The sequence below is a fragment of the Coregonus clupeaformis genome, chromosome 29 (assembly GCF_020615455.1).
Source record: "Coregonus clupeaformis isolate EN_2021a chromosome 29, ASM2061545v1, whole genome shotgun sequence".
Taxonomy (NCBI): Eukaryota; Metazoa; Chordata; class Actinopteri; order Salmoniformes; family Salmonidae; genus Coregonus; species Coregonus clupeaformis.
The window spans coordinates 47,585,226-47,612,409 of NC_059220.1; the positions used below are offsets into that span (position 1 = coordinate 47,585,226).

General features: G+C 46.4%; 1 protein-coding gene across 5 annotated transcripts in view; it reads right to left on the bottom strand.

Annotated features, from left to right (window-relative positions):
• Nucleotides 1-866: 866 nt before the first annotated feature.
• LOC121545161 (echinoderm microtubule-associated protein-like 1) overlaps nucleotides 867-27,184 on the bottom strand; it is an 83,576-nt gene continuing 57,258 nt past the window's right edge. For 4 of the 5 annotated variants that reach the window (XM_045209226.1, XM_045209225.1, XM_041855604.2 and 1 more), the window contains 15 exons: nucleotides 25,444-25,513; nucleotides 25,220-25,330; nucleotides 24,981-25,076; nucleotides 24,694-24,828; nucleotides 24,262-24,361; nucleotides 23,546-23,697; nucleotides 22,992-23,117; nucleotides 22,566-22,697; nucleotides 22,073-22,140; nucleotides 21,774-21,862; nucleotides 20,341-20,438; nucleotides 3,022-3,109; nucleotides 2,797-2,892; nucleotides 2,201-2,331; nucleotides 867-2,094 (listed from right to left, as the gene is read on the bottom strand). In XM_045209226.1, the coding sequence (XP_045065161.1) occupies nucleotides 1,969-2,094; nucleotides 2,201-2,331; nucleotides 2,797-2,892; nucleotides 3,022-3,109; nucleotides 20,341-20,438; nucleotides 21,774-21,862; nucleotides 22,073-22,140; nucleotides 22,566-22,697; nucleotides 22,992-23,117; nucleotides 23,546-23,697; nucleotides 24,262-24,361; nucleotides 24,694-24,828; nucleotides 24,981-25,076; nucleotides 25,220-25,330; nucleotides 25,444-25,513 (1,618 nt within the window). In that variant the 3' untranslated portion in view covers nucleotides 867-1,968. The remainder of the gene's footprint in view (nucleotides 2,095-2,200; nucleotides 2,332-2,796; nucleotides 2,893-3,021; nucleotides 3,110-20,340; nucleotides 20,439-21,773; nucleotides 21,863-22,072; nucleotides 22,141-22,565; nucleotides 22,698-22,991; nucleotides 23,118-23,545; nucleotides 23,698-24,261; nucleotides 24,362-24,693; nucleotides 24,829-24,980; nucleotides 25,077-25,219; nucleotides 25,331-25,443; nucleotides 25,514-27,184) is intronic. The other variant, XM_045209224.1, reaches the window with a different exon arrangement.

Sequence of the window (27,184 nt, forward strand, 5' to 3'; positions counted from 1 at the left end):
ATGCGCTGGAAGTTGCACAAAATGTTCACAATGTTCAAGTTTGCGCTCAGCAGAACTGAAATTTGCTCAGCGCTGAAGAAATGTTGAGGGAACATTGGTTGCAAATAGAAATTACATGAATAGAGCTGACGCGATTCTTCATCATGTTTGTTCTTCGTAGTATATTTCTATCTGAACGTTCCACAGTGTTGTGCCCTGCTGAATGCAGCCCAGGCATAACCAATGTAATGCATGCTCTGGAAACTTTTCATCACTTTTTATCATTATAAAACAAACCCCAGATGAATGACCAGTCCAGTCCAGACATTACCAGTGTGGTACAGATAACTCTTGGTGCGATTACTTTATCCTGGCTTTGAGAAAGCTTTCAATACGAATGACACGTTTTGTTCATGGATATGCCTAGTAAACAAGAGGCAGGAGTCAAGGTGACAAGGTCAGTATGGTAGCTAGGTCACAGGTTATTTTAAGCCTCGGAGTAATCAAAAACAGCTGTAAATATCAAGAGTGGGCCTTTAATAAGCCTTGGAGTAGTGGTTACTTGCCTGTAGTAAACAGTGCACAATAGGGGAGCACACATTAGGGCTTTTCACACTACTGAGCCGAACCGAGCCAAACAAGCTGTACTGAGCTAGTCAAGTTACGCTTCCATCATAGTTACTGGAGCCGTGCTGAAAAGGACAATGTGAAAATAATATATTGAGTCAGCGCGGTACGGTTTGGTTCGGCACTATAGTGTGAAAAGGGTATTGGAGAGAAAGCAATTACAGTGCAATGGTCTGATTAGTACAAACCTCTTATTTACAGAACTATTTTGAGGACTATACAGGAAGATAAGGTAGACTCAGGAAGGAAGTGACATCGGCAGCAGATATATAACAGTGTAATCCAAATATGTTTGAAATGTAGTTCAACTTCAGCCATTTGGGTCCCGAAATGATGCTTTTCAACAGGTGTAACTAATCATTGATTATTCATTGAAATAATAATTCATTTGTTTTTAAAGGGCTCTTTGTAATGCCAGTGTGATACTTTATCATGTAATATACTTTGCAGAGCATTAGTGAAGTAGTCATTATGACACCATTCAATACCTCAGGAAGCCAGACAGTGGCAGCAGAGAGTTAATATCTTCATATTCCCATGTAGCTTCACAGAATTCACATCTATTCAACCGCACTTGGCCTAGTAACAAATTGCCTGGGGTAAACCTGATGTATTCATTATAAAATACACATCATATGATGAAAGAGTGTAATCATTGGAATATTGGTCATTTACTCTCTGTCAGTATCAGTTTGAACCAAATGCATGTGCTTTCAGTATAGATCAAATGCACATTGTCAAAATTAAAACTTCTGTTGTCTTTCATTTTGCAGACAATCTAACCCAGAGCAATAAGTGCCTTTCTCAAGAGCACATCAACAGATTTTTCAACTAGTCGGCTTGGGGATTCAAACCAGCAACTTTTCACTCACTAGCTCAGCGCTCTTAACCACTAAGCTTCCTGCTGCCCGCTTCCCAAGATGGAGTGGTATCTCTAGCAGGCCAGAGTGGCTACCATTGCTATGGCATAGGGAAGAAATTCAACTCCTACTTTTCTACTGGTTTCCTGAGTTGTGAAATATACAAAATAAAGGAGACAGACGGAATAATAAAAAACAAAACAAAAGGTACTGCCTGTTGTATCATCCTTTTGTTGCGATGCTCTTCGTCCCCAACCCACCCACCAAAAAGCTCTACTCTGGAGTGAAGTCAACTCTAGGTACAGATCTAGGATCAGCCCTCCCCAAATCCTAACCTTAACCATTAATGGGGGAAATACAAAACTGATCCAAGATCAGCATCTAGGGGCAACTTCATCCTAAACTCATTGTACAGGGAAGCCTCTGGAGCGCAACCCTTCCCCTACCCACCCTACCCTGATCCATAAAGAAACTGTCTGTCTGTTGCCCCAAAATGGCCGCCTCACACTACTCGCCATTGCATGACGCTCATGTCCTTGCCCCCAGTGGAAACCAGGCAACTATCGTCAAACAGGAACTTCACGTTGGTCACATGACTGCTGTGTCCGCCATAAACATGACTGGGAGCCTGGAAGAAGAAGAAAATCAATCAATCAATGAAACTGCAACCAATGGCCTCACAACATCTTCACAGGTTCTTCTCATCTATATATTCAATAGATTTTCAATCTTACCCGGAATTGAGAGCAGGGGAATGGGAAAAGGTGGACTTTTCCAAAGTCGTCTCCTGTGACGAGCAGCCTCTTCTCATTGGATCTGGAGACGGCGTTGATGTCAGTCCCGTCGGAGCCGTCAGGCCATAACCCTGTGGATCAGGGCCAGAGTTACAGTATCAATCTCATTATGTTATACCCTACACAAAATGTTCAAAGTGAATGGTTATACAGTATGTAATCTGGTCATTCAGTATGAAACCCAGAACAAAAATGTTGCGTAATTGCATTTTATGCTCGATTAGGTTCTGGGGGGAGATGTACTAACGAGACGAACAATGTCTCCACCCCTTAAATTAATCTCTCAGCCAAAGTATGGGCCAAATGGCCCCTCTCCTTCAGAAATGTGAAAGATGTGAACACCTGCGAAATCGTGATTAGTCCAAATGACAAGTGACAAAAAAATTCTGTGCGCCGGGAACAAAGTTCCTCATTAGTTGTCGCATCCCACGGTCTGTTGACAGACGCTACGATACCATCCTATGTTATGTTAATCTGTCCACGAGACATTATACAGTATGTGTCCAGCAAATATATTATCCAGCTGCATTGCTCACCAAAGACTTTAAAACCCAGAGTGCAGGTGGAGGTGGCCCAGGGGATGTCCCGTGTGGTCTCCACACTCACCACCTGTTTACAAACTGACGGGATCCCTGGAATGACACACAGCTGATTGAAACGGTGAGGTGCTACCTGAACTTTTCCAATAAGAACACAGATTTTCATTTTCTGTTGCAAAACAGTTTGCTACAGTATGCTTTACTGAACATGACCATACTTACAATAGAGTATCTCATAGTCTCCTGAGTTGGACACCAGGTACTGAGAGTCCACTGACCAGTCCAGATGGGTGATGAAGCTGGAGTGGCCCTGAGAGACAGAAAGAGGGAGATAGTATGCAGCAGTAGTACGAAGGCAAGAGAACCCTGCTGCAGCAGAACTACACCAGATAAGACATTTGCTGAACATTAATTATTCTACATTTGTGCACTAAAGTTGTATGCAATTTTTGAAACATGAAAAGTACAACAAATATGTGTAAAAACCCTGCAGTTTTTAAACAGTCAATCGTTAAAGAACCAGTGCAGTCAAAACCGTGATTTTCTTGTGTTTTATATATATTTCCACACAATGAGGTTGGAATAATACTGTGAAATTGTGAAAATTATGATAATGCCCTTTTAGTGTAAGAGCTGTTTGAAAAGACCGCCTGAAATGTCAGTCTGTTTTGGTCGGATGGTCTATTAAATGTGTCAATAGACCAATAAGAAAGAGAGTTCCAAACCTCTCTGCCAATAGCAGCTAGTTTGCAGTTTTCCCCTCCCTACTCCCTGACAGTACTAGCAAAAAAAAAAGTTTGAGAAATTGGTCTTTGCTAAGAAGCAATGTATATATTTTTTGACAATTTTAATTGAAAACAATCACAGTAAGGTACTTAATTGTTCCTTAGAAATGATTTGATATTGAGATAAAACGGCTACATTGGACCTTTTAAAGGTCAACTACCCCTTAAAACCAACTTCTCTGGTTTTAAATGGCCTATGTGGCATCAATATGAGTCAGAAACATTAATTCTAGTGTTAAAAGTGTGAATAGGATAATTTTGGTCATAAAGTCAGTTTTGTTAGTGAGTTCGTCACGACTTACTGGAGGGTTGGGTATGGATTACGATTATGCCCACTTGCCCAGTGCCCACTAACACGAGAGAAGCAGCTGTGCTGATTGCGCTCTATCAGCTGTGCACGCTCTATCCCAGGGATCATCAACTAAAAGCAGTCGCATGCCGATTCTTTCCTTGAGCGGATGGTCGCGGGGCGGAGCATAATTACAAATAATTCGTAGACTGCAAATTGACCACAAGAAGCACAAACAGATATAATGTTTGACTAAAACATAATCATTTCAAACATTGCTTACATTTGTATATGATCACACGTGTCTCTCTATTATATGTGGGAATACTTGAGGACAGATTTCTTAAATAAAAATCAATTGGAGCTGATTTCCTGGTGTTTTTACAGTCTTTAAAAAAAGTGTTTTATATGTTTTTTGCTCAGAAAACTTTGGGGGCCAAATAAAACCTCCAGCAGGCCAAATTCGGCCCACGGGCTACCAATTGGGGAATCCTGCTCTATCCAATTATAGAAGCCAGAACCTCCAGACAGTGAGACAATATGCATGTGTGTGTTTTGTGTTTTGTGTGTGTGAGCGTATGTAGTGTGTAAGTGTGTGTGACTGTATGTGTGTTAAAGTGTTATTGTAGCATGTGTGAGTGTGTGGGTAGAGTCCAGTGAGTGTGCATAGAGCCATTGCAAGAAGGTCAGTGCAAAAAAAAAGGGGGGCAATGCAAACTGTTCAGCAGTCTTATGACTTAGGGGTAGAAGCTGTTCAGGAGCCTTTTGGTCCCAGACTAGGCGCTCCGGCACTGCTTGACATGCGGTAGCAGAGAGAGCAGTCTATGACTTGGGTGGCTGGAGTCTTTGACAATTTTTAGGGCCTTCCCCTGACACCACCTAGTATATAGGTCCTGGATGGCAGGAAGTTTGGCCCCAGTGATGTACTGGGCCGCACACACTACCATCTTTTCAGCCTCCTGAGGGGGAATAGGCACTGTCGTGCCCTTTTTACGATTGTGTTTGGACCATGATGGGTCCTTAGTGATGTGGACACCGAGGAACATGAAGCTCTCGACCCACTCCACTACAGCCCCATCAATATGAATGGGGGCGTGCTCGCATGCGTCCGGAACAACTGGTGCTCTCATTTATGGTTCAGTGTTGCTTTCTTCGAAGCGAGCATAGAAGGTATTTAGCTCGTCTACTAGGCTCGCATCACTGGACAGCTCGCGGCTGGGTTTCCCTTTGTAATCCATGATAGTTTGCAAGCCCTGCAACATCCGAAGAACATCAGAGCTGGTGTTGTAAGATTCGATCTTGGTCCTGTATTGACATTTTGCCTCTTTGTTGGTTCGTCAGAGGGCGTAGCGGGATTTCTTATGAGCGTACGGATTAGTGTTTCACTCCTTTAGCTCAAGTACGATGTTGCCTGTAATCCATGGATTCTGGTTGGGATATGTACATACGGACCCTGTGGGGACGACGTCGTTGATGCACTTATTAATGAAGCTGGTGACTGATGTAAATTCCTCAATGTCATTGGATGAATCCCGGAACATATTCCAGTCTGTGCTAGTGAAACAGTCCTGTAGCTTAGCATCTGCTTCCTCTGACCACTTGAGAGCGTCACTGGTACTTCCTGTTTGAGTTTTTGCTTGTAAGCAGCAATCAGGAGGATAGAGATGGTCAGATTTGCCAAATGGAGGGCGAGGGAGAGCTTTGTATGGGTCTCTGTGTGTGGAGTAAAGATGATCTAAAGTTTTTTTGACTCTAGTTGCACATGATATACAGGTATAACAACAACATATTATTTTGAGTCCGTTGTTCTCCAGATGCCTGCAGATGTCTGTCAATTTACGCTGAAATCTTGTGCCTACAATAATTACAATAATTGCCTACCATTCAGCTGTTTTCTAACCTCATTGTCTGAACCGTTAACATTAGGTAGTAAGTGGCTACTGTGCTTGAAATTTAGCTAGCTTGTTGCTATCTGGAGAGCAACTAGTAAACAATAGCTGGAATGACCTAGCGAACAGACGCAAACTGGCTGAGTCAATTCAGTGGCTAGCTTTGCACTTGGCTAGCTAACAGTAGCTGCTAGGGGTAAGTCATAACCTACATTTGTGTTTTATTTTTACATATTGGTAGCTAGAGTCGTTCAAGGAATTCGGGACATGGGTGACTAGTTAACGTTAGTTTGGCTCTCTCTGTGTGTTCGTGCCGTGAAAGGAGGGGTTTCTTCTTTGTCTGAAAGCAATGGCTAGCTAGTATGCTAACTATTCTAGCTAACTAACTGGCTGAATAAGTTGACGACGGACTCGCTCAAGCTGTCGGGACTAACCCACAACGTTAGACACCGACACGAACGATCTGCTTGGCGTGTTGACACACTGGTGGTTTGTTGTGGCCGAGTATTGGTGCTAAACCGTGTTGTTGGAGTCCGGCATGCTAGCTGGCTGTGGCGTCTTATGACTAGGTGCCCTGGACGATTTTCACGGAAGAATACTGTACCTAGTTAGCTAGCTGAATAAACTAAGTTAGTCTATTCCTAGAAAACATTGAACCGCTGTAGTTTACAACAATTATAGTTTCTGAGGTGGAAGTTGGGAGAGTTATATTTGGGTGTTGTGGTGAGGGAGGCCCCGCTCTCTCCTTTCCCAGATGTTTAGTTCATTTCATTCCGATCTCCTTTGCATTATTGTAGCCATTTTCTGCAGCCTGTCAACTATGCCTCTGTCTATCCCTGTTCTCTCCTCTCCGCACAGGCTATACAAACACCTCACACCGCGTGGCTGCTGCCTCTCTAACCTGGTGGTCCCTGCACGCACCACCCACGTGGAGTTCCAGGTCTCAGGCAGCCTCTGGAACTGCCGTTCTGCTGCCAACAAGGCAGAGTTAATCTCAGCCTATGCTACCCTCCAGTCCCTCGACTTCTTGGCGCTGACGGAAACATGGATTACCACTGAAAACACTGCTAATCCTACTGCTCCCTCCTCGTCTGACTATGTGTTCTCGCATACCCCGAGAGCATCTGGTCAGCGGGGTGGTGGCACAGGAATCCTCATCTCTCCCAAATGGACATTCTCTATTTTTCCCCTGACCCATCTGCCTATCTCCTCATTTGAATTCCATGCTGTCACAGTCACTAGCCCATTTAAGCTTAATATCCTTGTCATCTATCGCCCTCCAGGTTCCCTTGGAGAGTTCATCAATGAGCTTGACGCCTTGATAAGTTCCTTTCCTGAGGATGGCCCACCCCTCACAGTTCTGGAGGACTTCAACCTCCCTACGTCTACCTTTGACTCATTTCTCTCTGCCTCCTTCTTTCCACTCCTCTCCTCTTTTGACCTCACCCTCTCACCATCCCCCCCTACTCATAAGGCAGGCAATACGCTTGACCTCATCTTTACTAGATGCTGTTCTTCTACTAATCTCACTGCAACACCCCTCCATGTCTCCGACCACTACTTTGTATCCTTTTCTCTCTCGCTCTCCTCCAACACTACTCACTCTGCCCCTACTCAGATGGTAATGCGCCGTCGCAACCTTCGCTCTCTCTCTCCCGCTACTCTCTCCTCTTCCATCCTATCATCTCTTCCCTCTGCTCAACCCTTCCTCCCTCCAATCTCCTGATTCTGCCTCCTCAACCCTCCTCTCCTCCCTTTCTGCATCCTTTGACTCTCTATGTCCCCTATCCTCCCGGCCGGCTCGGTCCTCCCCTCCAGCTCCGTGGCTTGATGACTCATTGCGAGCTCACAGAACAGGGCTCCGGGCAGCCGAGCGGAAATGGAGGAAAACTAGACTCCCTGCGGACCTGGCTTCTTTTCACTCCCTCCTCTCTACATTTTCTTCATCTGTTTCTGCTGCTAAGGCCACTTTCTACCACTCTAAATTCCAAGCATCTGCCTCTAACCCTAGGAAGCTCTTTGCCACCTTCTCCTCCCTGCTGAATCCTCCTCCCCCCCCCCCCCTCCTCCCTCTCTGTGGATGACTTCGTCAACCATTTTGAAAAGAAGGTTGACGACATCCGATCCTCGTTTGTTAAGTCAAATGACACTGCCGGTCCTGCTCACATTGCCCTACCCTATGCTTTGACTTCTTTCTCCCCTCTCTCTCCAGATAAAATCTTGCGACTTGTGACGGCCGGCCGCCCAACAACCTGCCCGCTTGACCCTATCCCCTCCTCTCTTCTCCAGACCATCTCCGGTGACCTTCTCCCTTACCTCACCTCGCTGATCAACTCATGCTTGACCGCTGGCTATGTCCCTTCCATCTTCAAGAGAGCGAGAGTTGCACCCCTTCTCAAAAAACCAACACTCGATCCCTCTAATGTCAACAACTACAGACCATTATCCCTTCTTTCTTTTCTCTCCAAAACTATTGAGCGTGCCGTCTTTAGCCAACTCTCTTGCTATCTCTCTCAGAATGACCTTCTTGATCCAAACCAGTCAGGTTTCAAGACTGGTCATTCAACTGAGACTGCTCTTGTCTGTGTCACGGAGGCTCTCCGCACTGCTAAAGCTAACTCTTTCTCCTCTGCTCTTGTCCTTCTAGACCTGTCTGCTGCCTTTGATACTGTGAACCATCAGATCCTCCTCTCCACCCTCTCCGAGCTGGGCATCTCCGGTGCGGCTCACTCTTGGATTGCGTCCTACCTGACCGGTCGCTCCTACCAAGTGGCGTGGCGAGAAGCTGTCTCCGCACCACGTGCTCTCACCACTGGTGTCCCCCAGGGCTCAGTTCTAGGCCCTCTCCTATTCTCGCTATACACCAAGTCACTTGGCTCTGTCATATCCTCACATGGCCTCTCCTATCATTGCTACGCAGACGACACACAACTAATCTTCTCCTTTCCCCCTTCTGATAACCAGGTGGCGAATCACATCTCTGCATGTCTGGCAGACATATCAGTGTGGATGACGGATCACCACCTCAAGCTGAACATTGGCAAGACGGAGCTGCTCTTCCTCCCGAGGAAGGACTGCCCGTTCCATGATCTCGCCATCACGGTTGACAACTCCGTTGTGTCCTCCTCCCAGAATGCGAAGAGCCTTGGCGTGACCCTGGACAACACCCTGTCGTTCTCCGCTAACATCAAGGCAGTGACCCGATCCTATAGGTTCATGCTCTACAACATTCGGAGAGTACGACCCTGCCTTACACAGGAAGCGGCACAGGTCCTAATCCAGGCACTTGTCATCTCCCGTCTGGATTACTGCAACTCGCTGTTGGCTGGGCTCCCTGCCTGTGCCATTAAACCCCTACAACTCATCCAGAATGCCGCAGCCCGTCTGGTGTTCAACCTTCCCAAGTTCTCTCATGTCACCTCACTCCTCCGCACACTACACTGGCTTCCAGTTGAAGCTCGCATCTGCTACAAGACCATGGTGCTTGCCTACGGAGCTGTGAGGGGAACGGCACCTCCGTACCTTCAGGCTCTGATCAGTCCCTACACCCAAACGAGGGCATTGCGTTCATCCACCTCTGGCCTGCTGGCTCCCCTACCTATGCTGAAGCACAGTTCCCGCTCAGCCCAGTCAAAACTGTTCGCTGCTCTGGCACCCCAATGGTGGAACAAGCTCCCTCACGACGCCAGGACAGCAGAGTCACTCACCACCTTCCGGAGACATTTGAAACCCCACCTCTTTAAGGAACACCTGGGATAGGATAAAGTAATCCTTCTAACCCCCCAAAAAAAAAGTAATAATAATTGTAAAGTGGTTATCCCACTGGCTATAAGGTGAATGCACCAATTTGTAAGTCGCTCTGGATAAGAGCGTCTGCTAAATGACGTAAATGTAATGTAAATGTATAAATTAGGTCAAACGGATTTCAGTTATCCTGCATTAAAATCACCGGCCACTAGGAGCGCCTCCTCTGGGTGAGCATTTTTTGTTTGCTTATGGTCCTATACAGCTCACTGTGTGTGGTCTTATGCCAGCATCGGTTTGTGGTGGTAAATAGACAGCTACGAATATATAGATGAAAACTCTCTTGGAAAATAGTATGGTCTACAGCTTATCATGAGTTATTGTAACTCAGGCGAGCAGAACCTCGAGACTTCCTTAATATTAGAGATCGTGCACCAGCTGTTGCCAGCAAAGAGAAACACACCCCCTCCCCTGAGCTTCCCCGACGCTGCCATTCTGTCCTGCAGATGTATAGAAAAACCAGCTAGATTTATATTTTCCATGTCCTTGTTCAGCCACAATTCAGAGAAAAATAGGAGAAACATAGGATATTACAGTTCTTCAGATCACATTAATAGCATAGTCTCAAACGGAGCTCGTCCAGTTTATTCTCCAGTGATTGCACGTACGCCAATAGAACTGAGGGCAGAGACGGTTTATCCACTCTCCAACGTAGTCTCATCATGGTATCCCGCATGCTGGCGTCTATAGCGCCGCCTCCTCCTTCTATGAGTGTCGACATTTGGGCCTAGTCCGGGATAATCAATATGTCCTTCGCCTCCGACTCATTGAAGTAGAAGTCCTCATCCAAATCGAGGTTAGTGATAGCTGTTCTGATGTCCAGAAGCTATTTTCGGTCATAGGAAACAATGGCGGAAACATTATGTACAAAAAAAGTTTGGATAAGCGCAAATAAAAACACAAAAGAGCACAATAGTCACTTGTATCCCAACTGCAACTTGTCAGTATTCCAAAATCCATTCGCCAGCGTCTTGTGTCCCCCCGCAACATGTTTTGTTCCCTATGAAACACTGCCAGACAGATGCACACTCTGGTAATAGATAGTGAGAAAGTTGCAAAAAACTAAACTGCACCGAAGCACACACGTCACCACTCAGTGACTTGATAAGCTGATTGTGGCCTTGCTGCTCAATGTGCCTGCCAGCTACTACTTGCTAGCTTTGAGATTTGAGACTGGGACAGATGTTCACCTTCCAGCAGGACAATGACCTTAAGCATACTGCTAAAGCAACACTTGAGTGGTTTAAGGGGAAATGTCTTGGAATGGCCTAGTCAAAGCCCAGACCTCAATCCAATTGAGAATCTGTGGTATGACTTAAAGATTGCTGTACACCAGCGGAACCCATCCAACTTGAAGGAGCTGAAGCAGTTTTGCCTTGAAGAATGGGCAAAAATCCCAGCGGCTAGATGTGTCAAGCTTATAGAAACATACCCCAAGAGACTTGCAGCTGTAATTGCTGCAAAAGGTGGCTCTACAAAGTATTGATTTTGGGGGGTGAATAATTATGCACGCAGGTTTTAATTTTTTTGGTCTTATTTCTTGTTTGTTTCACAATAAAACATATTTTGCATCTTGAAGGTGGTAGGCATGTTGTCTATATTCAAATGATACAATCCCCCTAGAGAATAATTGTGATATAATAAAAACAACTCTCACTAATTTAAAAACATATTATACTAAAACAATGTAAGAAAAAGAGAAATAATAGCCTACCTTGGTTAAATGACACCCTATGGCAGTTAATTAAAAAAACAGATGCTGCACTAAAGAAAGGCCAAGACTGGACTACATTGGTGACAGAATGATATTCAGAGGGCTTGTCACGGTTTCGGCCAAGGCGGCTCCTCCTCCTTGTTCGGGCAGGTTTCGCCGGTCGTCGTCTCCGGAGTTCTAGCTGCCACCGCTCTATGTTTCGTGTTTGTTTGGTTTTGTCTGTTAGTCACACCTGTTTTGTGTTAGGTCTCATTTAGCACTCTATTTAGTTTCCTTGTTGTTAGGTTAGTGTTGTGTGTAATTGTTCGTGTCGTGGTTGCGCTACCCGTGTCGGTACGCTATTTTTCCTTAGCTTACTCCTTGTTGTGTTAGGAGAGTTTACGCACCTGTGTGTGCGCTTGCATTTACGCCTGTGTGCGTCTTTTTGCCTCCGGGCTGTTTTGGATTATTTTTGTGCTTTAGTAAAGTCTTGTTGGACTGACCCTCTGCTGCCTGCGCCTGATTCTACACCACACCTATACACAGCACCGTGACAGAATTACACACCATTTAATGGAATCAGCAGGAGCACCCGTCGACCCCATGGAGGAGCGTCTCCTTGGTCAAGAGCACCGGATCAACCGAATCGGGCACGCCTTGGAGGGCGTCATGGACACCCTTCGACGATGGGAGACCAGCGGGGTTCCCACAGCCCCACCTATCGCACCATCACCACCGGACAGCCAGCCCGTCCATCGACCGGAACCCAGTGGGATTCGGCTCTCGCTCCCGAGGGCGTACGACGGCACCGCTGCCGGGTGTCAGGGGTTCCTCTTACAAGTGGAGCTCTACATTGCCACCATACACCCGGCGCCCTCGGGATACGAGAGCGTTTCCGCCCTCATCTCCTGTCTCACCGGCAAGGCGTTGGAGTGGGCCAACGCCGAATGGAGGGGAATAGACGCAGCCACAGTCACCTATGCGGAGTTCTCCCGTCGCTTCCGTGCGGTCTTCGACCATCCACCAGAGGGGAGAGCGGCGGGGGAACGTCTATTCCACCTACGACAGGGGATGAGGAGCGCTCAGGCGTTTGCGCTGGAGTTCCGGACTCTAGCGGCTGATGCGGGGTGGAATGAGAGGGCCCTCATAGACCACTTCAGATGTAGCCTTCGGGAGGACGTCCGCAGGGAGTTAGCCTGCAGGGACACTACACTAACATTTGACCAGCTGGTGGACATGGCCATTCGACTGGACAACCTGCTGGCGACCCGCGGACGTCCCAGGTGGGGGCCCCCCATTCCACCCTCCAGCGCCTCCGAGCAGTGTCCGATGGAGCTTGGAGGTGCTGGCGCTAGAGGGAGAATAGGTAGGAGCCCGAGGGGGGCAGTCTCCTGCACCAAGTGTGGGCGCGGAGGGCACACCGCGGCTAGGTGCTGGGGAGGGTCCCCTGGTGAGGGAGAGAGCAGGTCATACAGTGGGGAGTCCACCCAGGTGAGTAGGCGCCCTACTTACCCAGAGCTTTCTGTCGTACACATTACCTTACCTGTTTGTTTCCCACAGGTTGCACCTCGGTCCCAGCATAAGGCGCTAGTCGATTCAGGCGCAGCTGGGAATTTTGTAGACCGGAGATTCTGTGTTAAGTTAGGGATTCCCCTCCTACAAGTCGAAAAACCCTTTCCTGTACATGCCCTAGATAGTCGTCCGTTAGGATCTGGGTTAATTGGGGAGGTCACAGCGCCACTTAGGATGATGACGCAGGGGGGTCATGAGGAGACGATTCAACTCTATCTGATCGACTCTCCTGCGTATCCGGTGGTACTGGGGCTTCCCTGGTTGATGACCCATGATCCTACTATTTCGTGGCGAGAGAAGGCTCTTAAAGGGTGGTCTGCTCAGTGTGAGGGGTTATGTCTGGGTGTTTCCGTAGGGGCGACCTCGGTGGAGAGTCCGAACCAGATGCCAGCACTGCACATTCCTCCTGAGTATGAGGATTTGGCGCTCGTGTTCAGTAAGACCAGAGCGGCACAGTTGCCACCTCATAGACAAGGGGATTGTGCGATAGACCTCCAGACAGGAGCAGCGCTTCCGCGGAGCCATGTGTATCCTTTGTCACAGGAGGAGAAAAAGGCAATGGAGACTTACATTGCCGAGTCTCTGAGACAGGGATACATACGGGCCTCCACTTCTCCCGCGTCCTCGAGCTTCTTTTCGTGAAGAAAAAGGATGGAGGTTTGCGTCCGTGTATTGATTACCGCGGTCTCAATCAGGTGACAGTGAAGTACAGCTATCCACTTCCTCTGATTGGGACCATGACGGAGTCCTTACACGGGGCAAGGTTCTTCACAAAATTGGATCTCAGGAGCGCATATAACTTGGTGCGCATTAGGGAGGGCGATGAGTGGAAGACAGCATTTAGTACTACCTCCGGCCATTACGAGTATCTCGTCATGCCATATGGGTTAATGAATGCTCCATCAGTCTTCCAATCGTTTGTAGACAAACTTTTCCGGGACATGCAGGCGCAGGGAGTAGTGGTGTACATAGATGATATTATTGTGTACAGTGCTACTCGGGCCGAGCATGTAGCCCTGGTGCGCAGGGTATTGAGGAGACTGTTGGAGCATGACCTGTATGTCAAAGCTGAGAAATGTCTGTTCTTCCAGGAGTCAGTGTCCTTTTTGGGTTACCAGTTGTCTGCGTCAGGGGTGAGAATGGAGGTGGACCGAGTGTCCGCCGTGCGTAATTGGCAAACCCCAACTACGGTTAAAGAGGTGCAGCGGTTCTTGGGTTTTGCGAATTACTACCGGAGGTTTATCGGGGGTTTTGGACAGGTGGCAGCTCCCATAACGTCTCTTCTGAAGGGGGGTCCGGTGCGCTTGCAGTGGTCAGCTGAGGCGGACAGGGCCTTTGGGAGACTGAAGGACCTGTTTACCTCGGCTCCGGTGTTGGCGCACCCGGATCCCACTTTACCCTTCCAAGTTGAGGTGGACGCGTCTGAGGCCGGTATCGGGGCAGTTCTTTCTCAACGATCCGGTACACCACCTAAGCTCCGCCCCTGTGCTTTTTATTCTAAGAAGCTCAGTCCGGCGGAGCGGAATTATGACGTAGGGGACAGGGAGCTGTTAGCCGTAGTACAGGCCCTAAAGGTGTGGAGGCATTGGCTTGAGGGGGCTCAGCACCCTTTCCTCATTCTGACCGACCATCGTAACCTGGAATACATTCGGGCAGCTAGGAGACTGAATCCTCGCCAGGCTCGATGGACTATGTTTCTCGCCCGGTTTGTGTTCAAGATCACTTACATCCCTGGGTCCCAGAACGGGAAGGCAGATGCTCTGTCCCGTCGGTATGACACGGAGGAGAGGTGCGTGGAGTCCATTCCCATACTACCGGAGTCTTGTCTGGTGGCACCGGTGGTGTGGGAGGTCGATGCGGAGATCGAGCGGGCGTTACGCACCGAGCCTAGTCCTCCACAGTGTCCGGTGGGTCGGGTGTACGTCCCGCTCGAGGTCCGGGATCGGCTGATTTATTGGGCTCACACGTCCCCCTCCTCTGGACATCTGGGTATTGGCCGGACAGTGCACTGCCTTAGTACGAAGTACTGGTGGCCAACGTTAGCCAGGGATGTGAGGGTTTATGTCTCCTCCTGCTCAGTGTGTGCCCAGTGTAAGGCGCCCAGACACTTGCCCAGGGGTAAATTACAGCCCCTGCCCGTTCCACAACGACCCTGGTCTCACCTCTCGGTGGATTTTGTTACCGATCTTCCCTCCTCACAGGGGAATACCACCATCCTGGTCGTTGTGGATCGGTTCTCGAAGGCCTGTCGTCTCCTTCCCATGCCGGGTCTTCCTACGGCCCTACAGACCGCTGAGGCTCTATTTACTCACGTCTTCCGGCATTACGGGGTGCCCGAGGATATAGTGTCCGATCGAGGCCCCCAGTTTACCTCCAGAGTCTGGAGAGCATTTATGGAACGTTTGGGGGTCTCGGTGAGCCTTACCTCGGGTTACCACCCGGAGAGTAATGGGCAGGTTGAACGAGTCAACCAGGATGTGGGTAGGTTTCTGAGGTCATATTGTCAGGGCCGGCCGGAGGAGTGGGCGAGATATGTGCCCTGGGCCGAGATGGCACAGAACTCTCTCCGCCACTCCTCCACCCAACTAACCCCTTTTCAGTGTGTATTAGGGTACCAGCCGGTTCTGGCACCATGGCATGAGAGCCAGATCGAGGCCCCCGCTGTGGATGAGTGGGTGCGGCGCTCGGAGGAGACGTGGGACGCTGCACACGTCCATCTGCAGCGTGCCATACGTCGACAGAAGACGAGCGCCGACCTACACCGCAGTGAGGGGCCAGTGTACGCACCTGGAGATCGAGTCTGGCTCTCAACCAGAAACCTGCCCCTCCGCCTGCCCTGCCGGGAAGCTGGGTCGGCGGTTTGTGGGGCCTTTTAAAGTCCTGAGGAGATTGAACGAGGTGAGTTACAGGTTAGAACTACCTATTGATTACAAGAATATTAACCCCTCGTTCCATGTGTCTCTCCTCAGGCCGGTAGTAGCTGGTCCACTCCAGGACTTTGAGATTGAGGAGACTCCTCCGCCCCCGTTGGACATCGAGGGGGCTCCGGCGTACACGGTTCGGACCATCCTGGATTCGAGACGCCGGATGGGGGGTCTCCAATATCTCGTGGAGTGGGAGGGGTACGGTCCGGAGGAGCGGTGCTGGGTGCCAAGGAGGGACATTCTGGATCCGTCCCTGATGACCGAATTCCATCGTGGTCATCCTACGCGCCCTGCTCCGCGTCCTCCTGGTCGTCCCCGAGGCCGGAGGCGGCTCCTCCTCCTTGTTCGGGCAGGTTTCGCCGGTCGTCGTCTCCGGAGTTCTAGCTGCCACCGCTCTATGTTTCGTGTTTGTTTGGTTTTGTCTGTTAGTCACACCTGTTTTGTGTTAGGTCTCATTTAGCACTCTATTTAGTTTCCTTGTTGTTAGGTTAGTGTTGTGTGTAATTGTTCGTGTCGTGGTTGCGCTACCCGTGTCGGTACGCTATTTTTCCTTAGCTTACTCCTTGTTGTGTTAGGAGAGTTTACGCACCTGTGTGTGCGCTTGCATTTACGCCTGTGTGCGTCTTTTTGCCTCCGGGCTGTTTTGGATTATTTTTGTGCTTTAGTAAAGTCTTGTTGGACTGACCCTCTGCTGCCTGCGCCTGATTCTACACCACACCTATACACAGCACCGTGACAGGGCTGAGGAACAAGGTAATCTCACAGTTAAATTCAAAGCCAACTCTTTCATTAACATCATAAATGAGGCGAAAGGTGATTGTAAACAAATTTGGAAAAACCTAGACAGTTTAACAGGCAAGAGGCAAGACAAATTTAAGGGAGGTATAAAACTGAAAGTTGATGGAAGATTAATCGAGGCTAGCTACTCTATAGCCACTACTTTTAACAATTTCTTTATTCAGTCTGTGCAAGATCTGGGGCAAAAGTTTACAGTGAGCGAGTTATGTATCACCCAATGCGATGACTCCCTCAACATGTCTGATACGACTCAAACTACTGAGGTGAAAGTAAATAAAATCTTAAGCAACTTGAAAACTTCTAAAGCCAAAGATGTCTATGGTTTTGATAATGTGTTCTTTAAAACACATAAAGATATTTTAACATCACCAATAACCAGGGGTGCAACTTTGGTTTTAGAAGTGGGGGTGACATATTGTTTTAACATTTATTTTGTTAATATTTTTATCCAGTCGGATAAACACTCCAATGTCCCCCGTCACCAGTGAAAGTTGCGCCCCTGCCAATAACAGATTTGATTAAGTTACCCATCAATTCCCAAAGGAAATGAAGTCAGCTGTTGTTACCCCCATATTTAAGTCTGCTGATTGTTTTATGGTCAATAATTATAGACCTATAAGTATTTTGCCAATCATTTCAAAGGCTGGAGAGAGGGTAGTTGCTGAACAATTGACTGATCACTTGAATACTAGTGATTTCTCATTACACCCCATGCAATTTGGCTTCAGAGCTAATCATTCTACTGAGTCAGCAAACTGCTATTTTTTAGAGAAGGTTAAATTTAAACTTGACAAAGAGGGAGTGGTAGGATGTGTGTTTTTAGATTCGCAAAAAGCATTTGATTCTGTAAATCACAGAATTCTACTCTCTAAACTAGCTGAATGTAATTTCTACCCCAATGCTTTAAAATGGATGGATTCACATATCAGTTGTTTTAGAATAGCTCAGTGCTTTCTGTGGTGTTGGGGCAGCCAGCGAAAATTTGGAGTGTAGGGGTTGGTAATGTTCTCTAGTTGCGCCGTGATTGGCTCAGTGTTCTGTCACTCATGGGGACACTAGGTCACCGCCAAGTCTAAGGGTAGAAAAGTCAAGCCCCTTGGGTGCTGCCATAGAGTTACATTAGAAGTGCCCATCCAAGAAGGCTCAAGGTCATTGGCCACAGATAAAATGACATCAAATCATGTTATATAGGCTCCCGAGTGGAACAGCGGTCTAAGGAACTTTGTCTCAGTGCTAGAGGCGTCACTACAGACCCTGGTTCGATTCCAGGCTGTATCACAATCAGGCCGTGATTGGGAGTCCCATAGCGCGGCCGTCATTGTAAATAAGAATTTGTTCTTAACTGACATGCCCAGTTAAATAAAGGTTGAATAATAATAAAAAATGTATATACCACAGGTCAAAAGTTTTAGAACACCTACTCATTCAAGGGTTCTTCTTTATTTTTTTACTATTTTCTACATTGTAGAATAATAGTGAAGACATCACAACTATGAAATAACACATATAGAATCATGTAGTAACCAAAAAAGTGTTAAACAAATCAAAATATACTTTACATTTTATATTCTTCAAATAGCCACCCTTTGCCTTGATGACAGCATTGCACACTCTTGGCAATCTGAAATATAAAATATATTTTGATTTGTTTAACACTTTTTTGTTACTACATGATTCCATATGTGTTATTTCATAGTTTTGATGTCTTCCAAATTATTCTACAGAGTAGAAAATAGTAAAAATACAGAAAAACCTTTGAATGAGTAGGTGTTCTAAAACCTTTGATCGGTAGTATATATCTAAAGTAGCTTTGATTGGACTGATAATGATTTTATTTTTTACATTTTTTAGTCATTTAGTAGACGCTCTTATCCAGAGCGACTCACAGTTAGTGAGTGCATACATTTTTCATACTGGACCCCGTGGGAATCGAACCCACAACCCTGGCGTTGCAAGCGCCATGCTCTACCAACTGAGCTACAGTGAGTTCAAGACTACTGGGAACTCGCAAGAAAACAAGCTCCTCACTGGGAAAATAAGTTTTGAACGGTCATCCAACTCGGAACTCGGGCCTCTTTCTAGAGCTCCGACCTGAAGATCACTAAGGTTATGATTCGACCTCGTTTTTTTTCCGAGTTCCCAGTTGTCTTGAAAGCACCATAATTCCAGAGAATGCCAGACTTTGATGACAAAGTTTCATGACAGAATTTGCCCACGAAGGACCGCCGCACCACCTTCCTGCTCAAGTGAGCACAACACAACAAGGTGAGTCCAAAAATGTATTGTATGCTGCTGCATAAATTATATAATATGCCAGGGAGATATGTATACTGTAGCTAAGAAAGTAAAACTAAGTGTATGTGGTGTAGTAAGCTGTTAGTAGCCCATGTGCCTCACCCTAATAATTTTGTCCCTTTTTCCCTCATAATTTTCCCTACTGTTCTGACTTGGTGGTGCACATGTAGCCTATAACCTGTTTTAGAGAAATGTCATCATCGAATATTGTAAGAGCTTTCATTGTCTGCTTATATGCCCCCTTTATTTATCCTATGGTTCTGACTTGATGTACAGGGAGAATACTGTAAGAACGGCCCATGGTTCTGAATTCTGTCGCTGTACATTTCATTGACTACGTCCGTCCAAGCTCGCTCATTATTGTCTTAATTTAAATTACAGATTGTCTCTTATCCACTCGTCATCCCATTATGCCACAGTCTGTACATCTCAATTGTCAGTAGAAACCACATTTGTTTCAGCAAGTCAGCCATATCAGCTATGTTTTTTTTAAATGTAGTAAATTAGGCTGAATGAACTGTTTCTCTGCCAGGTAAGGCTCCGCTGATAGCCAGGTGTAACAGTGGGAAGGTGTTGGGACTGCTGTTGGGGCTCTGCTGTTGGGACAGCTTTATGTAGGCTGGTCATGGCTCACATCAACACCATCATCCCGGAAACCCTAGACCCACTCCAATTTCGCATACCGCCACAGATGACGCAATCTCAATCGCACTCCACACTGCCCTTTCCCACATGGACAAAAGGAACACCTATGTGAGAATGCCGTTCATTGACTACAGCTCAGCGTTCAACACCATAGTGGCCACAAAGCTCATCACTAAGCTAAGGACCCTGGGACTAAACACCTCCCTCTGCAACTGGATCCTGGACTTCCTGACGGGCCTCCCCCAGGTGGTAAGGGTAGGCAACAACACATCTGCCACGCTGATCCTCAACACGGGGGCCCCTCAGGGGTGCGTGCTTAGTCCCTTCCTGTGCTCCATGTTCACACACGACTGCGTGTCCAAGCACGACTCCAACACCATCATTACGTTTGCTGACGACACAACAGTGGTAGGCCTGATCACCGACAACGATGACAGCCTATAGGGAGGAGGTCAGAGACCTGGCAGTGTGGTGCCAGGACAACAACCTCTCCCTCAACGTGAGCAAGACAAAGGAGCTGATCGTGGACTAAAGTTAAAGGAGGGCCAAACACGCCCCCATTCACATCGACGGGGCTGTAGTGGAGCGTGTTGAGAGTTTGAAGTTCCTTGGTGTCCACATCACCAACAAAACTATCATGGTCAAAACACACCAAGACAGTCATGAAGAGGGCACGACAATGCTTTTTCCCCCTCAGGATTTGGCATGGGACCCCAGATCCTCAAAAAGTTATACAGCTGCACCATCGAGAGCATCCTGACTATGCTGTAAATGTGCATTATTTAGCATGCCCTCCTGATGTGATGCTGAGGAGAAGAGGGGTGTACTAAAAATAAAAGGTGCTCACCGAGCACTTTCCCACTCGACTGTACTTCCTGCCACTCTCCCCCACTGCGTAGATATAGATGTAGTTGTCGTGAGAGCCGATCGCCAGGAAATTGCCATCTAGGGATAGGGACAGGAGATGTAGGTTAGAACAGATAATGTCGCCGACATAAATAATATGGCATGTATCCGTATCACAGTCAACCTACACTGAGTATACAAAACATTAAGAACACCTGCTCTTTCCATGACATAGACTGACCAGGTGGATCCAGGTGAAAGCTATGATCCCTTATTGATGTCACTTGTTAAATCCACTTCAATCAGTGTAGATGAAGGGGAGGAGACAGGTTAAAGAAAGATTTTTAAGCTTTGAGACAGTTGAGACATGGATTGTGATTGTGTGCCATTCAGAGGGTGAATGGGCAAGACAAAACATTTAATTGCCTTTGAACGGGGGCATGGTAGTAGGTGCCAGGTGCACCGGTTGTGCACAGGGGGGCCAGTATGAAAAATGTATGCACTCACTAATTGTAAGTCGCTCTGGATAAGAGCGTCTGCTAAATGACTAAAATGTCAATTGGATCGCTAAAAAAAGAACTGCAATGCTGCTGGCACAACTGTGGGAAGCACTGGAGTCAACATGGGCCAGCATCCCTGTGGAACGCTTCCATGCCCTGACGAATTTAGGCTGTTCTGAGGACAAATGGGGGTGCAACTCAATATTAGGAAGGTGTTCCTACTTCCCTTTTTTTTTTACTGGATTCACCTGGTCAGTCTATGTCATGGAAAGAGCAAGTGTTCCTAATGTTTTGTAAACTCAGTGTATGTGGAAGTAGTTTAGTGCCCAAAATATGTGTTAAATATGTTAAATATGTGGGGGAAAGAAAATCTAATAATTTCCTGATCTTCTTATATCTCTCAGATATAGGACAGACACTTAAAAACAAGCTTCCTTTAGATTTGTTTTTTACTATCTGTTTTTCCATGTATGAATCTGTTATTCAATGCGTTTCTATGGGCTAAGGCCAAATTCAATGTTTCAGCAAAAATCTAATATATATCCTTTTTATACCTAAAGGGATCCTAAAATTCAAAATCAAATAGCTAAATGATTGTTGGTTTGACCATCTTAAAACAATCCATATGTTAGCTTAGTAGAACCACCCCCCCCAGGAATACGGTCCATGCGGAAACACATGCGCTTAAAAAGGGACATGCGATTAACAGTTTCAAAAAATTACGCCACGTTAACGTGTTATTAACGTGTTAACTTTGACAGCCCTACAACTATCATCTGATAATGATACTGACTAAATAACAGCCATTTTTATTAAGAAGATGTGCTACATAGAGAGACATAACCTATTATAATCCTTATAATATGTCATAATAAAGCCTCATGCATGCTTATAACAAGTAATAAAGCAATATAAGAGCCTTAAGAACACTTACCCGGTGCAAAGCTTATAACAGACAGCTGTTCATTTCCATCTGTGTGCACTGTGACTAGATCCTTAGAGTCGGTATCCAGCACCAGCCACCTGTATGATGAAAGTTATCCATCCTCTCATGATTAAAAGCATACTAACACATCACATCTCTCCTGTAGTTTCACAACACCCCTTTGAGATTCATATTGTACTGAAAAGCACTATGCAAATTACATGTGTTATTATTGTTACTGGCAGATCTCTATGGCTTTTGTGATTGAATTGGCATAAGAAGATTCTCCTCGAGCACTACTTTCTCACCTGCCGGTCTGCATTCCTATAGCAACCACTGCTCCAGAGGGATGGAATCCAGCAGACTGAGCTGCGTCCTGTTCATGAAAGAAACAAAGGATGTCTCATTTCAATACTGCATCCTAACACATTTCACCACACCCAAATAACCAGCCTCAGTGAAGATCTATTACAACACAGAGAGACTGAAGCTTTTTGAGAGATTTATAAACACAAAGGGTTGAGATAGTACCCTACACATTTCTCCACTATTATAATTAGGGCACAAACATCGTTTTTCTGAATCAGATCATGTGGTCAGCAAAAGCTTGTGGTAGCCTGGTCCCAGATATGTTTGTGCTGTATAGCCAATATATTTGTCATGACAGTTGTTGGCCATACAGCACAAACATATCAGGGAACAAGCTAAGCTTGTGGCCCTTCTACTCATACATTTCATGTTAACTGAGTATAACGTGTGAGGCTCAGAGTTGTCCCCAGGGAGCACTGTCTGCCTCTCTACCTCCATAGTCTTGGTCCAGACAGGCTGGTGCGTGGAGGTGTCCCACAGGCTGACGTGCTTGTCGTGGCCACAGGTGAGGAAGTGGGGTTTCCAGGGGTGCACGGCCAACCCCCACAGCTCATCGGTGTGACCCTGGAGCAGTTAGGGAGGACAGTTAGCCTAGTTGGCATTCAGTTGCTAGAAAGAGGCAAATACTTGCTTAATGTAGTCCCATTCTGTACTTTCCTCTAGCTGGGTCCATCTGTTACCATTAGCATTGCTACATGCACCAAAAATGCTAGCCAGAAGATGCTGGACATTACTAAATAACCAGCTAATGAGCTTAAAGAATGTCTGAATTAACTGAAAACACCCTACGTCAGCATGAACTAGAATGTCCAATCATTGTACCCACAGCCATATATATATGGCTTTGATTTTACCCACTTGTGTGATGGGGGTAAATTCGCCGTACAAACTGCCTTGTAGAACATAGTTCCTGGTGGTCCCAATAAGCACACTCTCCCCTTTGCCCTCGGCAACAGTGCGGACAGGGCCAAATAACTCAGGAACCTGGGAAAGGTGGGAAAATAAATATGATTATTCATACCAATGGTAAGCTTCCTGCCACGGTAGGTGTGAGGGTTGTTTTCTTTGTCTTATCTGTGTTTGATTTTACAGATGGCTGGGTGGGGGGTATGGAGAGGGGACATGGGCATTGTAAAAGAGCACATTGTTTTCCTTGTACAAATCATTGGTATTACTGTTTACATAAATACTTACTGTGTACATGCATCAACCAAAACCCTCATATTTCTGAAAAAGCTAACATTATCTTTTGCAATATGCAAAAGGACTTCAAAGGACTTCTTAATTAATGTATCCTATGGCCAAGACCCTGATATACTGTAGATGTATTAATAAAAAGTGTACTATGGAAATGGCCTATATCATGGGTCTACTTTTTTGGGTGTATGTACACGAATCCGCACGTGTCTCACCTCAACCGATTGGATCTGTTGGTAGCTCCCATCCCAAGAGATGAGTTTCCGATCTTTTCCTCCTGACACCAATGTGCTGTTCCTCAACATACACAGTGCAAAGATGCTCCCCTCGTGTGCACCCTGAATGGTGTGGCTAATTCGATTAGTGCCTGTAAAACAGAGAGAAAGACAGAACACCCTTGGAGAAGGCAGAAGATAGCTAGCTGTTTGTTCTACAACACATGGTCAAGAGCAGTTCACTCACAAGACAGACCTTGTTGTTCTATCCTAGGCATGACCATATTCTGACCCCAGCCTCCTGACAACTCTCTCATAATAAAGAGCCTTTGATGAGCCAAAATGGGGCAAAACAATGGGCCAATAACCAAAAGGTCGCTAGTTTGAATGACCAAGCCAACTAGCTGAAAAATCTGTCTGTGACCTTTTTGTTTTATTTTTATATATTCTGTCAATGTTCCCCCTTGAGCAAGGCACTTAACCCTAATTGCTCCTGTAAGTCGCTCTGGATAAGAGCGTCTGCTAAATGACTAAAATGTAAATGTAACAAACACACACTCTGAAAACAACAGGACAGGGAGCTGCACTCTTAGAAAAAAAGAACCTAAAGGGGTTCTTTGGCTGTCCCAATAGGATAACCCTTTGAAGAACCCTTTTTGGTTCCAGGTAGAACCCTTTTGGGTTTGATGGTTAATTCTATCGAATGACAGTTTTACCTTTTCCCCACACCAGTATATTTCCACTTGAGTCTCCAGTTATGGTGTCTCCATTTTCTGAAAAAGTCACACACAAGAAAAACTTGGGCTTCTCTTGTTTCTGCAAGGAACATAAATATGGCTTTATTTACTTGGGGGGCAGAGATAGAACAGAGTTGTATAGTCAGAAAACAGACGGAGATAGACATGCAGCTTCAATAACACTACAGAGAACCTAACTACTGAAAACCTGAAAATATGACATTCTCTAACATGGGGTGAAGAACTAAAGACCAAAGGCAACACAGCCGGTTCTAGCTGCATTGAATTTAGATAAAAGCGTCTGCTAAATGGCATATATTATATTGATTTTAGCAAATACATTTCCTCTAAAACTCAGATTATCTAGCAGATGAACATGAGGCAGTATAAATGAGAAATCTCATGTCATACCTCGAACAAGCCTTGCTTCTTGGCAAGGGTACCCCTCTCCAGTGTCCAGAAGTAGAGGTGTGACTTCCCACACGTGACTATAATGTTGGTGTCAGTGGGGTGGAAGTCGGCAGCGAACACTGCCTCATTGGAACACTGTAACGGGACAGAAACAATCATCGTGACACGTGCCAAACGTCTATGAGGATCGATAGAGCAACTCAAAAGCCTGAAGACTTTAGTTTAGAGGGCTAACAATTTTCTGATGCGCACAGGTTCAAACCCCGGTCGGACACATATACACTCACCTTGACATCAGCCAGTCTCTCCTCTCTCTGCCAGTCCCACACAGAGAGCACATGGTCGTTGGAGTCGTCTACTACACACAGTGTGTTGCCTCCGTTCTGCACAGATCAAGAAAGATGGATCAGCCCTGTCCTCAGTTATTTAGGAAACCTTTTCTGACCAGTAAAGGCACACTCAAAATCTGGTTCACATATGAGATATGATATGCATGCATGTTGTTTTACCAAGGTCCATTGCTTACCGACTTGGAGAATGCGAGGCAAACCAGGGCGCGGTCAAAGAAGCCTGTCCCCAGAACGTGGAGGGTGTTGAGGCTCACAGAGTCCCAAACACGCACATGAGGAGCCAACTGCTGTCAGTACACACACACACACATACACACACACACACACACATTATTTCTAATGATTAAATAAGTGAACTGTTCATAGGTTCAAAGTTATGTGAGGATGAGAGGTCACTTACTTTGCCTTCAGAAGACGTGCCTGCCACCTGTCCTGTTGCTATGGTGATTTTATCAGGATGTACAGCCAGACTATAGAACACAGACAGAGGAACAGAGAGACGGCAAACACTTTGAACATCTGAAGGCCGATTTGAAAAATGATGAAAAACCACTAAGACCTCAAAGCATATCAAAGATACATGTTTTGTGTCTTAAGTGTAGTATGAAACTGTGAATTGCTGTTTAGCATATGTTATTGCAGGTGTAGCAAAATGCTTGTGCTTCTAGCTCCGACAGTGCAGTAATATCTAACAAGTAATATCGAACAATTTCACAACATATACCCAATACACACAAATCTAAGTAAGGAATGAATTAAGAATAAATACATATATGGACGAGCGATGTCAGAGCGGCATGGACTAAGATACAGTAGAATAGTATAGAATATAGAATACAGTATATACTTATGACATGAGTAATGCAAGATATGAAAACATTATTAAAGTGGCTAGTGTTCCATTTCTTAAAGTGGCCAGTGATTTCTAGTCTATGTCGATAGGCAGCAGCCTCTAATGTGCTAGTGATGGCTGTTTAACAGTCTGATGGCCTTGAGATAGAAGCTGTTTTTCAGTCTCCCAGCGTCGCCTTCTGGATGATAGCGGGGTGAACAGGCAGTGTCTCGGGTGGTTGATGTCCTTGATTATCTTTTTGGCCTTCCTGTGACATCGGGTGCTGTAGGTGTCCTGGAGGGCGGGTAGTTTGCCACCGGTAATGCATTGTGCAGACCGCACCACCCTCTGGAGAGCCTTGCGGTTGTGGGCGGTGCAGTTGCCTTACCAGGTGGTGATACAGCCCGACAGGATGCTCTTAAAAGTTTGTGAGGGTTTTAGGTGCCAAGCCAAATTTCTTTAACCTCCTGAGGTTGAAGAAGCTCTGTTGCGCCTTCTTCACCACACTTTCTGTGTGGGTGGTCCATTTCAGTTTGTCATTGATGTGTACGCCAAGGAACTTTAAGCTTTCCACCTTCTCTACTGCGGTCCCGTCGAGGTGGATAGGGGGGTGCACCCTCTGCTGTTTCCTGAAGTCCACGATCATCTCCTTTGTTTTGTTGACGTTGAGTGAAAGGTTATTTTCCTGGCACCACACTCCCAGAGTCCTCACCTCCTTCCTGTAGGCTGTCTCGTCATTGTTGGTAATCAAGCCTACTGGTGTTGTGTCGTCTGCAAACTTGATGATTGAGTTGGAGGCGTGCTTGGCCATGCAGTCATGGGTGAACAGGGAGTACAGGAGTGGGCTGAGCACGTACCCTTGTGGGGCCCCAGTGTTGAGGATCAGCAAAGTGGAGGTGTTGTTTCCTATCTTCACCACCTGGGGGCGGCCCGTCAGGAAGTTCAGGACCCAGTTGCACAGGGCGGGGTTCAGACCCAGGGCCTCGAGCTTAATGATGAGCTTGGAGGGTACTATGGTGTTGAATGCTGAGCTATAGTCAATGAACAGCATTCTTGCATAGGTATTCCTCTTGTCCAGATGGGATAGGGCAGTGTGCCAAGTGATGGCGATTGCATCGTCTGTGGATCTATTGGGGCGGTAAGCAAATTGAAGTGGGTCTAGGGGGTCAGGCAAGGTAGAGGTGATATGATAATAATATGCCATTTTGCAGACGCTTTTATCCAAAGCGACTTACAGTCATGCGTGCATAATTATTTTTTTTGTGTATGGGTGGTCCCGGGGATCGAACCCACTACCCTGGCGTTACAA